The 16,587-nt window shown below is 36.9% G+C and overlaps 1 protein-coding gene across 1 annotated transcript in view; it reads left to right on the plus strand.

Moving 5' to 3' along the window:
- Positions 1 to 16,587, plus strand: part of MARCHF3 (membrane associated ring-CH-type finger 3) — an 86,740-nt gene that overhangs the window by 50,498 nt on the left and 19,655 nt on the right. Inside the window, exons 2-3 of the mRNA XM_053473856.1 lie at positions 1,000 to 1,240; positions 10,186 to 10,390. Coding sequence (XP_053329831.1) covers positions 1,056 to 1,240; positions 10,186 to 10,390 — 390 coding nt within the window. The 5' untranslated portion in view covers positions 1,000 to 1,055. The remainder of the gene's footprint in view (positions 1 to 999; positions 1,241 to 10,185; positions 10,391 to 16,587) is intronic.

Consider the following 16,587-nt stretch of genomic DNA (forward strand, 5'->3'; position numbering starts at 1 on the left):
TAATTGTGACAATTAGCTAACTATGAACCAGTACCTACAGTAACCGTGAAAGGAAAACATTGTTCAAGTCATTCAGAATCAAGAATAAACAATTTGTGACTCTTCATCGACTGTTAATAACAATTCCCATGAACCTCAGTCAGCCAAGAGGATGGCTGCACAACATGAAAATCACTGGTGGAAAATGGGAGGTTCCATGATGATGATGATAATGATGATGATGATGATGATGATTGGGATAACAGTTGTAGACATGACTTTTATAGCATTTACCACGGAAATCACGTGTAAAAAAAAAGAGCCAAAGGTTACACATCCCTGATTGGAATAGTAGCTTTGTTCTGCAACTTGCATTATAACCATCCAGACACGAGGCATTAATAAAATCATAGCCCAAAGCATCCGGGTTTTTATATCCATTTGTAGATTCGTTAAGGCTCTTTTGCATTAATTTAGTTCTTTAAGCGGTCAGTCTGCTTCGCAGTCCCTGTTGTGTTGAAGATAATTTACAACGGTTAGAACTGTTTGCAGTTGCTTATGTGTGACTCGGTTTGACACAAGGCCTAAGTGTCAATACATGGGTCATTGAGGAGAGACAGCAGTATGTGGCTGGTCACACATGACGGAGAGTAGGGAGCAGTTATCATTTCTTTTTTTCAGTTTCAGCAGACATCAGCAGAGCCTTGAATTTTGCATTGTTCCCCTTATTTAAAGTATTTAAAGGGTTATTACACATTTTATTTTACGTCTTTGCGAGTGTATAAAGCTATTCCGTTTCTTTTATAGGATGAATGCAACTGTTTTATCGCAAGTGTATGTTCCGCACATTAGAACTTTTCCAGCTGCAAGGCTTTCGCCAACATGTGTTAAAGCCTATTAGAACCAAAGGCTGCTTGCCCTCTGTTTTCAGAACTATTACACAAAGTGTACAATGTAATCCATGTGCCACACCATTAGCAAGTCAAAGCCTAACGCTTTTTTCCCCCCCGTCTCTTGCAGATGGAAGCACGCTACGTATACAGAAGCCATTAGCACCATAATTGCTGTCTGTCACTATGACAACCAGCCGCTGCAGTCACCTTCCTGAGGTCTTACCAGACTGTACAAGCGCTCTCCCCTCTGGAAAGACGGTGGAAGATTGTACCAGTCTTGTGAATGGGCAGCCACAGTATGTCATGCAAGTTTCAGCAAAAGACGGTCAACTGCTGTCAACTGTAGTACGGACTCTAACCACTCAGAGGTACCGCAAAAACTGTGTTTACTTCATTGTTAACCATTTAATTTCTGCATTAACAGCCTCAGGAAGAACACAACCAGAGGAACAACAGGCATATCGACATAGTTCTCACATTGTTTGTGTGTGTAGTCATTTTTTTAAAAGCTAATTTGCATACTTGAAGAAGAGAATCCTTGTAGTAGTTTGAAGGAAAAAAATGGAGAGACTTATTTCAACAAAGGGGATTTTTTAATCATGTTATCGTAATTTCCAACATAAAGAAGACAAGTGTGTAAAGTACAAGGTTGATTAAAAACCAATTGAGTAGTTTTAAATATTAATCAGACAGATATTAAGTCTGACCTCAAAATGTGGGATATTAACTAGTGACAGTACTGGTATCAGACTAAAAGCAAGTCTGGCATGAACACATTTAAGTTTGGTTTCTGAGGTACAGACTGAATGAATAAAAGTTCTAACTGTTACCAGTATTGACTTATCTTATTGACATCTAATTTTCTTAATACTTAGAGTACTAAGTTATAATCTTACTGGGTCCAGACACACCTCTAGGTCATAATCTTGATGTATGGCCAAACTGGACTGTTTGCTGGGTCAATTATCACAATCCCTTGTCCATCCGAGAATCAGATGGCAGGGTTTTACCTTGGCCCTATAACCTCCACGGTTTATTTCATTACACCTCCACCCTGCCCCTTTGGCAATCACCACCCCCATTGGTTAATATTTTTTTATATATATATATTTAAATCTTTTACTATTATTTTTATCTGTGCAGGGAAGAGTGGCTCCCATTTCACCTTGCACCCCCCTGGGAATGTTCCAAATCACCCTCTCTCTCCTGCACTTGAGCATATGCATGTTGAGAGTGATTTACTGCAAATGGAAGATGGCTTTAGAGAGTTTGCATCTGCAGATGATTCTAATTTATAGCCAACATACATGCATTTGCAGCTTGGTGAATAGATCCAGTGAGGTAAAACTACAACTGTCCCGCAAACTCCATCTTTCTCATCAATTTCTCCTTATATAAAGAATGCCCTATCGCGTAATAGGGGATTCCCTGCTGATGCCCACCGGAAGGCCACTGGAGTACAGGAGATCTCTGATTGCTCCCCCTGCTTGCGATCAGCAATGCAAATTAGTGGAGCCGTGCTTGCTGATCACAGTGTGATCAGTGCAGGAGAGATCGCAGGGAAGAGATGGAGAAACAATATTTCTCCTTCTTTCCATAAAGGGAAAGTAAATTAAAAGTGTTGTTTTTTTAAAGAAATGAAAAATATTTTTTTACACTGATAATGGTACAAAAAATAAATAACAATAATAATAATAATCAGTAAAAACCCCTGACATCCCATTGCTCTAGCACTACAGTATAATAAAAGTATAATACATTCACTACACCAAATCCCTTAAGCTTGAAGTATTAAAATACCTATAGGGTACTATGTAAGGGATAGATGTGGGCTATGTCTGTAATCAGGGAAAATTGGGTAATTGTTCATCAGTGGCTCCTACTGTGTAGAAGAAATTCTAAGCAAACTTACAAAAAAAAATATATATTTTTTTATATGGTAAAAAAAAATTTTGCATGCTTCTATGATTTCAAATGAAAGCCATATTTTTTCTGAAAAACAAATTAATTTGTGTGGTTACATCAAACACAGAAAAGGGAAATCTTGATTAAACCGACATATGGTAAAAAAAAATTGCAAAAAAGTACAGTCTTTGGGGAACTAAAAACCTTCCCAATTGAAGAGTTAAAGCCTCAAACACTAATCACTGCCTGCCCCTAGTGACAGGTCCAGTAGAAAATCCCTCTAAAATTAAAAATTAACCTGAGTAATACTTTACATTTTTAGCATGTTCCTACATTTGAAGAGAATTTTGAAAGTACTTCCCTACATCCTGTATATTGGAATGTTCTTCCCATTGTAGACTTGCTTTTGGTAGCAAACAATCAGCAACACCAATTGATAGCTGTAAATTATTTCCCGCACACAGGATGCAGGGTCAGGAAATAAACTCCCCAAGGAAAGGCGGCTCTATATTTTATTATATTTGAATGAATTTATGCTTCCTTAATGTTCCCTCGTTAACAGTATTTATTTTATGCAAGATATACAGTATTATGTAAATATACTCTGCTCAAGTGTCATTGATACCGCTCCTTGGACGGAGGGCTGCTTAGAAGCTCATTGTCTATACAGGTGTTTTGTACTGTAGCTGTTTGCTTGCATTCTGTTTACAAAGATGATCTTTTCTGATGCTGCTTGCACAATAAATATTCATAAAAGAACGTTTCTTTGACATATGTTTTTATATAATGTTTAGCGGAGGTACGGCTGGGGTTTTGTTTGGATGCCTTTATTATTTGTACATAAATTACATTAATATTTGCATGGTCATTGTCTCATGAGCATATGACCAAATGTACAAATAAAAAGGCCGGAGTGTGGTATAAGAATGAGTGTTTGCAGGCAACAGTGAAGCATGTTTGGGACTACATTTGTGCAAGCGAGTTGGGGATTTGGTCACAAAGATACTTATCCAACATGCAAAACCATCAGGGAGGCATCTGATTGGCCCCAGATTTATTCTGCAACAGGACAACGACCCCAAGCATACAGTCAAAGAGTAAAGAAGGGTGGTCACACCAAATATTGATTTGATTTAGATTTTGCTTCTGCTCTCTTACTTTGCAATCGTTTAATGTCCTGCTGGCTGTGTTTTAATGTCAGTTCCAATAAATTACTTCTATCAACACATTCCCTCATGCCAAAAAGCAAATATTTTTCTCTCTGCAAGTCTTGAAAGTCTTCTCTCTGCATAGATGTCAAATAACCTTAGAGGCTTTGCTGATATCTGTGTGTGTGCGTGGCAAATCAGTAAGAAGATATTATTTTAATGCAGCAAAGTATTTAGGTTGGCCTCAATTCTAAATGACATGCCTCCAACCAACCATGACTTCTTAAGTGAAAAAAAACAGCATTAATGGAAGTGCAGCACCATGCCAGCCAAATAATTCAGAAATGCTGTTTAAAATGAACATGGCCTCCCACTAGAGGTATAGTAGACCCATTCTTCTAATGCAAGATTTCATATCTTTATACAGGTAGGAGCTGTTTCTTTTTTAAAAGATCCGTGAATGATGGGGAAAACTATCTGTCTATCTGTGACAAATAATTATTATTATATATTTAAGTAATACTTAATGCTTGTGATGGGGAATACAGACTGGGTAGTTGGATTCTGCATTATTATTAAATAGCATTGCTAAGGCAAGTATAGATAAATAACAGGATTGACTAATTAAAATGGCCTGGATATATAATAATTTATTTTTTGTTTTACAGGAGATTTGTGCTTCCATTTTTCTAAATTGTAACAAAATGTGAGCCATCCCAGCAATCCTTAGTTAATTAAACAATTCTTAATTCAAAATAAAATCTTTATTTTACAATTTTCTTAATTGTACAAAGTATGTGTTTTTATAAAACAATGTCCTTTAAGGCTGATATAAAGTTTATTTTATAGGGCTTTACTGTAACTGTTCAACTCATGGGATCAAATATTGTGTACCTCTCTGGTGGGTAGAAAATGTTGGTTGTATTCTGCAGAAATATAAAGGTTTCACAAACACTGTAGCTAATAAAACCTCAATGGGAATTGCATCTAATCATCTTGCCTTATTCTGTCCCTCTATGTTGTTGTAACATTGACATATATTAAGTAAATGGCATAAAAGAGTAGAATAGAGCGTCTTTTAAATTGGGAATGAGTTCCATTGAAATTATTGTGCTACTCCAGATTAATTAAAAAAATACATGGGTACATTTCCTTGATAAAGAGTGTCGTAATACACTGCTTTATATTTAGCTATTTCTACTTCTTCTTAAAGGTATCTATGTTGTGATCTCTCTTGACCACCCATTACATAAATTGACTATCGTTATCAATATGAAACACTTACTCTGTTGCAGCAGAAACCATTTTTACACTGGTTTCAAAGGGTTTATAAAATCAGATACACACATTTTGTGGAATGATATCTGAAAAACAATCATATATTGGCTTTTCTGGAAATACTGTTCTTATTTTTGATACATTTAATAGTAATAAAGATGCAGTTAGTTACTAGCAGTTAGTATTTATGGTCTTAATTGGACACCTCCACCATCATAGCTGAGTGTTCCCTTTAAATTTACATGATGTATCCCTTGCAAATTTCTCGGGAATTCCTCCATATTCATTTGCTCCTTTACTCTTCCCCGGTGTTTCCACTGCAGTAGATGTATTGTGCTGAACATATGTCATGATATACCTTCAAATCCACCGATGGTTATTATTATTTATATTTCACAAACAAGCTAACCATGGCTTCTAACATCTTATGGTTGGCACTTGCATTTTTGTAATGTACAGTGCCCCCTCTCTTCAGGGTGTGACTGTGATAAGGGGGTGGAGCTAGCCACATTTAGGGGCAGGGCTAACCCAATAGGGACTATGTAGGGAGTGGGTGGGACCTTGGTGGGGAATGGGTTTGACCAAACAGTGTTCTCTTGCCTGCTGATTAATGGTAGCCTGTGGGGTATGACAATCCATTGTTCTTAATGGACAAATACCCAACTGGATAATGAAAAAAATAGCCATGATTTTTTTTAATCGCCTTTAAATTTCTCACAGATGTGTCCATTCCTTCCACACATTGAAACTGCTATCTGTCTCATATATACAGGAAATTCTTTAATGTGAGACAACTTTTCTGTGCCCGTAATCCCATGCGTCTGTGGAAATCATTTTATATTTTTTTTTTGACTGAGGATTTGTGCCTTCACTGTGCCCATAAAATAAGTGATCTCATACAGCAGATATTTTGAAGATAATCTTAGGAGTTCCATAGATTGACCTTGAATATGGTAATCAAAGCACTTTTTTAGTTCCCAGAATATGCAACCCACTTTAGGCTAATGTATCTCATTATAAGGTTCTTAAACTCAGTTTTGTTTATTTTGTTGCCCTTTCTAATCCCGTAATATATTTTCGATGACCTGCTGCCCAGAACTGTAATTTAAATTCACAGAGAAGTCTTATTAAATTTCTATGCATCCTAATGTAAGTGTTGAGTGTATAGCTAAGTGGGGAAGCAGATGTGTTTGTTTCTGATTTCTACAAAATTTGGAAGGTTTGTTTATTTTAGCTTTCACTCATGAACTGTCACTTATCCCTATTCACCTACTGGTATTTAATAAATGTCTCATCTTAAATTCATTATATTACTTAATATGTACTTTCATGTCGTGCCCTCACCGTAATTCACATTACAGTGTCAGACATTCAGTTATGAAAGCAGAAGTTGGGAACGTTTAGAAAAAAAACAGAAATCATATGCCATGTTCTTTGGGAGAACATATATATGTATGTATATATATATATATATGTATATGTATATATATATATACTTCCAGCACATAACACAAATGCAAAGTGGCTCCAAGACCTGAGTGCAGAACACAGCAAGCTCTAAGAACGGGAACCAGTCACCATCACAGTAGCAAACATCCAGCAGCTAGTCAATAACATGAAGAGTCATGGGCCATACCTACTAGCTGAAGAAACTGACAGCAGTACATCAATGCCTGGCAGCATAGATGAACCACGTGCAAGCAACAGGCTCCCACCCAGACTGGCTAACACAAGGAAGGACAGTGCTGACCATGAAAGATAACACCCTCTAACTACCGACCAATAACTTACCAACGCACATGGAAAGTCATGTCAGGCATCACATGGGCCAGCTCAGAAGGACATTGGGAACAACATTAACAGCTCCAAGCACCTGTTGCAAATAGACAGAGCAGTTGCCCAAGACCCAAAGTCTTGAGCCAGCCTGGATTGACATTTGGAAAGCCTACAACTCAATGCCACACACATGGTCAGCAGGACACTAAGGACCTTCCTCAAGAACTCAATGGGAGTCTGGAAGACAACACTGGAAGGCAACTCAAGACGGCTAGCACAAGTGACCATTATGTGTGGCATATACCAAGGTGAGGCACTGTCCCCGCTGCTGTTCTCCATAGGCTTGGACCCCCTCAGCCAGCTTAATCAAAAGGACTGGATACAGGTACAAGTTCAGGAGTAGAACTTCTGACAGCCACCTCCTCTCCATGGATGACATCAAGCTGTATGAAAAGAGTGAACACGACATCACTGATCCACCTGGTACAGATTTACATTGAAGACTTTGTAGATATATAGTTAGGTGTTTGGTATGATTATTTAATCATACACCTAACAGGTGCTCATGATCATCAATCTATCATGTATTTTAAAACACAAACACTAACAGAAACCGTTGTGTAGGAGGAATAAAAAAGCCATAGTCATTAATAAGATTGGGTTGCTGAAGACAGTTTAATGTCAGAAGTTATACACTATGGCAAGACTGTGCTCCGCAACAAGACACAAGGTAGTTATACTGCATCAGTAATGCCTCTTCCAGGTGGGAAATTTCAAGGCAGACAGGGGTTTCTAGATTTTCTATCCAAGCTTTTTTGAAGAAGCACAAATAAATGGGCAATGTTGTGGACCGTAGATGCAGCGGTTGGCCAAGAAAACTTAGTGCAGCAAATTAAGGACACATCATGTTTACTTCCCTTTGCAATCTGAAGATGTCCAGCATGGCCCTGGTACACCCACCTACTGTCCAGTGAAGTCTGGTCAATTAGTAAATATTGTTGAAAACTAACCCCTTTTAAAAATGTGTGTGCATGTATGGGCACAATATGTTGCCATATCCTGTTTTGTAGTTAGAGGATGCCCTATGTATAGAAGTATTATTTATAGTAATTTCCTTGTAATGCTATTTTCAGTAAAAAAAAAAAAAAAGTAATTAATATCATTGCTCATTTCATAGATATTTATTATTTATAGGTCTTTAGTCTCCTAATGGCGGCACTGGTGCTGTTATTTATCTACAAAGGATTCTCTTGTTAATTTCTAATACATGTCTAATCTGTAACTCTCCACTGATCAATAATATCTTGGTTTTTATAAATAGAAAGATAATAATCAAAATAATTTAATACTAAAGGATAGGTTAATTACTTATACTTATCAATATATGAATCCAGTAAATATTAATTTCATTTTCCATAGTTAAGATGTTTATAAATAATATTCTATAGTTTTCATAATGGAAAGTTTGAGGGTTCTATATGCTATTGCTGAGTTCATACCTAGGGTTTTTGGTACGAGTAAATGGCGGAAGAACTGAATGGAGAATGGTATTTCAAACAGACCTAAGGTAGACCCAAAGGATTAGACAGGATGTCGGTGCAGGAAATCACTAAAATCACAAAAATGGGTGAGGTTATAGTTGTGTGAAAATGTAATATGCCAGATGTGAATTTGAAGGTCCCTGTAGCAAGATCAACAAGAAGTGGGAGCTTCCTGGATTCTTAGTGGTGATGCCGCTTAAACAATTGGGACAGGCTTTACAGTAGGTAATGGAGATAGTCAGATCGTAGTTGAAGGTGAAAGTTGAGGGTCCAGAGAAAATAAATCTACACTGCTGACGCAGTGGAGGAGTGTAACCAGACACAACAATTGTTTTTAGGGAATCCAGCTTATCACACAGGGAAAACTGTTTACGTGATCATGGTAGCAGGTGAGACGCTGCAGCTAACTATACTTAATTGAGCACATATATGAAATAAGGGCACATAATAAGATCTACCTAAAAAAACTATGTTCCCAAAAATCTATTTGAAGAACGCAAATTTTATTTTCATTCTCCACGCAAAAGCAATTTACCCAAATTGGTAGATAAATTAATTACTTAATAAATAGTTTTTTCAACTAACCCGAAAATGTAATTACATAAATGCAATTATTTTTTGGAATTGTGCCTACATACTAGCTCTATTACTTTAAACAGTTATTGTATTGTAGTGGGATGAAGATGGGATATTGTGTTTTTATAGTTACATTTAGATTTAAGGTTTTTTTATAATTTTGTTTTTTGAAAGTGGTGTAGACACCATTTTTTTTAAGATGTGTGTCTTAGATGCTGCTAGATCAGTTACATTGTTTTTATTTTTGGATTATGCCAACGAATCCAGACAGCCAGGAGAACAAAATAAGTATGCTTTATTCTGAGTACGTGGTAGAAAAGTGGAACATCCTCCCAGAAGAAGTAAGGAGGTTAATACAGTCAGGCAATTTAAACATGTGCGATTTAAACATAAGATTATCCTGAATTAAACTAAAACAAGACTAAGGTTTGAGGCCGTTACAGCAAAAAATAACAAGCAGACAAGATGGACCAAATGGTTCTTAACTGTGTCAAATTCTGTGTGTCTATATGTGTATACGGGCGGTAGTACTGTAAGTACACCCATATATCCTTATGTGTTATGAAAAGGAATCAAAATTTTAACTGTATATTTGATTGTTTGTACTTTCTTTTGTTTGTACTTTGTATGGAAGCCGTAACTAACGATCTTAGCTCCGGGCCAAGGCCAGTGTTATCAGCTTTGCAGTGTATAACCTTTTCATGGAGAGTACATATATCATTCATACTTACAAGATAGAGGTAGTGGAGTCAACTCAGTTATGTTATAATGCAAACCTCTGATACCTTGATTTTTCTGGCTGGCTTGTTACAGTCTAATTACAGTTGGGTCTGCATCAACTGGTAGGTCTCCAGTTGGACAACTTTTCTTTAGACTTAAGTGAGTCATGTCCTACCTAATTGAGATGCTTTGTTGCCAAGTTATTTATATTCAATCCTGATCTACTCTCTCAGTTTACTGTGGAAGGCACCAGGATACATTCTTCATAAATAATTCCAGCTTCCAAGTTAAGTTCTTCTAATGTTCCTGTTGTCTCTCTGTCTGTCTTGGTATTGCAAAATGATTTTCATTTATTATTCTTGTTTTTAGTACCTTCAATGACCGTCCAATGTGCAGGATATGCCATGAAGGAAGTACCCAAGAGGACCTTCTCTCACCTTGTGAATGTACCGGGACTCTAGGGACAATACACCGCAGCTGCCTGGAGCACTGGCTTTCATCCTCCAACACCAGCTACTGTGAACTCTGTCATTTCCGGTTTTCTGTGGAACGTAAACCTAGACCATTAGTTGAGGTCAGTCAATAATCCTCATCAATTGAATTGTTCCATAATGTATGTTACTTTCCCAAGATACCTATCCTTTAATGTCACCAATTACTTATTAAAAGGCTGGATACATCATCAAATCACAAAGGAGGGCTTTATTTTAAAGAGAATCTATTAATCTGGTTAAGAGATTTGAGTAGGATTACCACTGATCATACGGTCTCTACTGATTTAGATTCCATCTTCATGATTTAGATTCCTCCAGGCCATGCCTTAGACAGCATTTCTAAACACAGGGACAATTCGTAGAGGTTGTGTTGGGAAATTCTTGAGGATATGATGTATGGGACACAAGCTGCTTTGATAATGACACTGAAAAAACAGTGTATTAATAATTTTAAAACTTTGTGAAATCTAGTAGAAACCAGAAAATCTGAGTAATACCAATTGGGGGTAGATAATACTTTATACCATATGATTTTCATTTAATTGAAAGGCGTATGAAAAAAGTGTAACTCAAATTTGAGTTGTGTTGCAATATTTTCATTGTTTTTTTTTTTTAGAACGATTGTTGTTTTACTTTAATATTACTTTAATATTAACTCTATTATTTTTAAATGAAAACTAAAAATGCGGAAATCTATGGATTATATTTGTATATTTTTTGATGTTATTTGTATGCATCATACCGACCTTTAGCTGGCTTATTAGCAAGTTAATTCAGCTCACATATTGTGCCATATAGTCCCACACTGCATTATTTAGTATTTTCAGCATGGCGTTATAAATCTTATCAAAGTATTACAATTCTTTGTTCCTGGACCATTCCATTGGTTGCTATAGTGATACAACTACTTTTTAATGTTTATACCAGAATACTTTTTTATTCATAAGTCCCTATATCTTTGTATTATTATACGGTACAAATACAACGTACAGTAGAAACATACAGTATATTCCATATTTCCTTTTGCTTTCCTTATCTTTTGAATTTGAAAGGCAAATTACTAGATCATTTCCTCTGCTTTAATCCGCCCTGAACCCATACTTTATTTTCCTTTTTTCATAATCTTCAGAGATGATATTTTCATGTTATTGGTTTCATGTTCCTCTAAGAGTTACAGCAAGGCAGCCAGAATTAGAATGTATATTCATCTGCGGTTCCTTGGATGCAAGAAATTTGCTAGATTAAAGTTGAGACTGGGTAAATCACATCATTATAATTTTTTTATCCTGCTTGTCCTGATTATTCATGTCATCTGACTTGTCTAGTATAAGAAATAACAATTTGTTCCTAGTTTAATGGCATGAAAATTAACACCTTCTTTGCTGAAGGAAACCATTGAATAGGTCAGATTACAGTGCAGGCCAAATTCAATCTAGTATTGATTGGGACATGAAAAGCTCATCTATCAGCTGCGGTCTGGTGACATTTGAAGCAGATATTTGCTTATTTGGTAATGTGTATCAGCCAGTTAAAAATGGAAAAAGAAAGGCACATAAAATGCAAAAGCAAGATCATTTTATTGTAGTTTATTCTGATAAGGATTTTTTTTATATACTTTAGTGCAAAAAATAAAAAACATGTTACTTACCAAAAAGACCCCCAAAACAAGCAATTTTAGGATAGAATAGAAAATGTGAGCATTGGTTTTTAAGATCAGTTCTATGTAAAAGATATTTATGTAAAAGAATTAAAATCATATCATGGATCAGGTTTTAACTTTTCCCGTTATCATTTTGTATTTAAAATTATCAGTCCATAAATAATTTAATGCTGGTAAAAATAAAGCTATCCTCTAGATTGTAAGCTTGCAAGCAGGGCCCTCATTACTTAATGTATCGGTTTGTTTCAGTCTTTCTATTCTAGTCTCATCATTCGCCTTGAATAGATGTATTTTAAAAAGTGCTGCATAAATATATTAATGATATATACATAATATTAATGATAATAACAATAATTTATGTGTCAGGAGGCTTGCAGGCTAGGGCGGGCTATTGGCATTCTGTTGAGTGTGGATGGCCAGCCAGGGAATCTAGTAACAGTGATGGATTACCCATCAGGAAAACTAAGCCTGTGCTAAGGGCTTCCAAGGCCTTATGGGACCAAGTGCTCTAATGGATAATCTCCCAGTATGCCACCACAAAGCAGTAGCAGCAATTTGTATGTTACTGCAGCTGGGAAGAAGGTCCTCGGCGGGGTGACCTCCACTTTAAAACTGCAGTGTGAGTGTTTGTACTGATGTACCTTGGAGCTCCAGAGAGTTTATTCCAGCGCAGTCTAGTAAAACAATAGCAAAACAATACAATCGCAGACTAAACAGAGAGTGTGTGTCATGTCCAAGTGTCGCAAGCACTAATGTGCCTAATGGTACAAATACTGAACTACCAGCCTTTCTTCATATGGATGTAATAAGCATTGCCAAATTTTTAAAAGAACAAAATATTAGTAATAATGTTCAAGGGCTTTGCAGCCAAAGTGCCACGCATCCAACCCGCCACCCTTCCATCATTTGGGCACCTTTACGCTCCAGTACTGAAGAGGTTAACAAGGCGCAGTCCAGTATGGGCGAAGTTTGCACGCACAGAAAATACAGAGGTTGCTAATGGTTTCTGTACTGTCTGTGCTTTTGATCAGTTACAATGAGTCTGCTGTATTTCCTTTATCCGTAACAGTGCTCGGTGTGAGCTGTTATATTGTATCTGTCTGTGAGGAGCCTTTGAGGCGCTGTAAAGCCGGTCAGGGTATCCAATACGATTAAACAGACTAATACCGGTACATAAGAAGAAAACAGCCCTGTTCTCGTGAGTTTACATTATATATACTATACATAGTCACAATTTTCACACCTGCAACAATTGTACTCGGAACCGGAATATGCACTTCCCGGTCCTATTGAACCGACATTCAAGAAATAGGCTGCGTAGAAACCTATATGTGTGTGAATGCTTTTGTTGTTTCGGACTTCTGATAACGCACCTTTGTGAACACGGCTCGCTGTTTGTAAAGAAAATATTACCCGTCTACTTGGATGAAAGCATCTTATAAAATGTATAAACGCTCAGCTCCCAGATTATTTGTTTTGGGGGTTTTTTGAGTAAAGAAATCTTCTTTTTAGAACTAAATCCCCTAAATGCTAAGATGGGAAAATAATTACAGTTATGCCTGAACTATGAATGTCGTGTACAAAGGGCTAGATGCCAGTCTCATCTAGTTGGGTTCTGCCTCCCTCTTGCCAGATCTAAGAATGAAGAGGTTTGAGCGCGTAGAAGTTCGTGGAGGTGCTTGTAATCATTAGCAGGCATTTCCATTCCCAATTATTTTTACCCACATCCAATGTGAAAACATTGAGTCAGATCCACATGTCGGGCTTCTACATTTGTTCTACATTTGTAGAACTTACAGCAGATCGGTTCCGGGGTCCGAATACCCTGTGTCCATGGCGTTTGTCTGATCTACCCTAAAATGGATGGTGGATCAGCGCATCTGCATTCTGTGATGTGCTCTCGGCTGACACTGAAAAATGTAAAGTGCCTCTTATAATAAATATAGTGCGGTCCCCACTAGTTCTTGGAGATTTAGAGCAAAGATAAATGAATTGTGATTCGATCTCAAGGTTCTCACAAGTGCAATTTACTTTCTATTTTCAAAGCAGGGATTTTAATTGGGTAGTTTTGAGGCTGCAATAAAGCATTCATATGATAGCCTAGACAGCTTCCTAAATATTTCAAAGCATTTGAGGGTTTTGTCAAATGAAGTGTTATCTACAGGAATATGCATAGATGGATGTGCTATTGATCGGCTTCTTCTGGACCCGGCTTCAGTGTCTGCGGTCATGTTCTCCCAGCATCCGCAAACCGTGTCACCAAAATATTGTTCTTTAAAATTACATGTTGGGTTGGAGAACCACTATTTCTGGTTCCAAGCTTGCTAACTAAATGGTTTACTTGGCGTCTAAAACCTGCCCCCACCCACATTTAAGATATTCATTTATTCTTTGTATTAGAAGAGGCCAGCTGTAGTCATGAGGGTCCATCTTGTTAAGGTATACCTGCCTAGCTGATATGCAGAATATGCTGGTGGAATATGTTTTTAGTGTTTTGATATTTTAATTTCACCATTCTTAGTCTGGAGCTATCACATATCTGAAAAAAAGCAAATATTTATATATATATATATTTATATGAAAATGATTGTCAAGCGAACCCATCAGCAAAGTAAAATAGATTTTCTGTTTTATCATAAATGTCACATTTGCACAAAAGAATCTATCATTTCGAAATACGTCTGTGTTGGTCTTTGACGCAGTAATATAGTTTTATTTGGGATTATTTCTTTCTGTCTCATTTTGTCATGCCGTTGTTATGACGGATAATAGTACCGACTTCATGCTAACGTTGTCCAATTATTTATTTTTCTTTTGAGAAAGCTAAATGTAGGCTGGATTGGAGGTGGCAATAGGAATATGCTGGGGTAAAGAGAAAAATAAGGTATTTTGGGACGGCCTTTGGCTTATGTTCTAAAATAAAAAAAAATATACAGGGCTTATGTATCGCCTTGGGTTTGACCTATGGTGCCAGCCTGTATTGAAGGCCATCTAGAATATGAAATGTATCTTTATTCTCTCAAGGGACGCTGATAATATTGAGAATTTGAGACAGCTCCCTGACCTTTAAGTATATAAATGAATGTTAAGTCCATTAGCTGAAACTGGATGTCTCTTACCTTTTTATGCCAGAAATGATTTTCTATTAGAATTATTAAACTCTTTGTTTTGCATATTTGCGCAGATTGTCTATCACTGGTACAATGTGCTGAATTATGTAGCTGGTCCAACAATTGTTATTTTCAGTTAGGACATTTTTATGGCTCTCTTGTGATCCTAGGACACTATAATTTGACCAGTCACCTGTACAGCTTTTAGTATAATTAAATGTATTTCTCAAAGTCCGAAAACTACCATTTTGCATTTTAATCAACGGTCTTAGAGAAATTTAGCTTAAAAGTTCAATGCCGTATGGGGAAGACCTGTACAAATAATAATTTATCTGCCCTAAGCTTACCTCCTTGATGCCCCTTGTAAGGCTTGCAGTTACCGAACTAAATTGAGAAGTAATAATCATTAAGAGCCAGTGATAAATAGCCAAGGTTGTCACCATGCAAATAAGGTGAATTAGAAAGACTTATAAAGTAGTTGGGATGGTGAGACACACAGTCTTGTAAATGAAATATCCATTTAGATGTAATGTAAGGAAGATTTACTTACCGGAAAGAGTAGTAGGTAAACGGAACAGCATATCATCAGAAGTGGTAGAGGCCAATACAGAGAGGGAATTTAAACATGCTCTATTGGCATAAAGTTATCGAATCTTAGACTGATTAAAGTCTTTACATCGGGAACATGGGCAGACTAGATGGGCTGGGTGGTTCTTACCTATTGTCAATGTTTCTATGTTTAAAACATTGATTATTACCTTGTTATTTAACCAGACATGTCAACCTAATATAGTCCGTCGCAAAGCTTTTATCGCATTAACTCCAATGGTGGTGGTTAAGTGATTCTAACCAATTCTTTAGAAAACCACTACTTGTCAGAGACTGATGGGCAGACACTCCTACTTTGAATATTCAGTTTGAATATTTTATTTAATTGTAATGTATATCAAAACAAACACTCATTATAGCATAAATCAAGTTGTTTTAATCTCGTAGATTTACATTCCTATCCCCCACTAAAGTTTAGGGTCCTATGAAGCCCACGGCTGCCTCTGTGCTAGTCTGCTGGGCTTTTTTTTCTACGGCGTGATGAAGACCGTAGACGATTTAGATTTAATCCAAACCTTCACATCCAATGTGTTTTTTTCCCCCCAAGATCCTTAAAACAAACAGTTTGCTCCACTAATCCCTGTTTAAGCAGCATTTCTTCCTTCTTTGCTGATGGATTCAGCAGTAAATGCCTCTTTCCTGCTAAGAAAGGGCTTAACGGCTCTGCAGGGTGTTTCACATAGAAATGCTCTGCAGGGCACTGGGAGTGCTGGGGGGATTTATTTATTTATTTATTTTTACAATAAAATACATTCCGGCAAATAAAAATGCCACAACTGTTCCTTTGAGAGTTACACCACGCAGGCAGCGCTGGGCAGCGGCAGATTAAAGGATTGGGACTGAATCATTACAATTCAAGGAACAAAACAGGAGTAATAATAGTAATATGTTGATACCC

This window comes from Spea bombifrons, chromosome 1 (genome assembly GCF_027358695.1).
Source record: "Spea bombifrons isolate aSpeBom1 chromosome 1, aSpeBom1.2.pri, whole genome shotgun sequence".
Lineage (NCBI taxonomy): Eukaryota > Metazoa > Chordata > Amphibia > Anura > Pelobatidae > Spea > Spea bombifrons.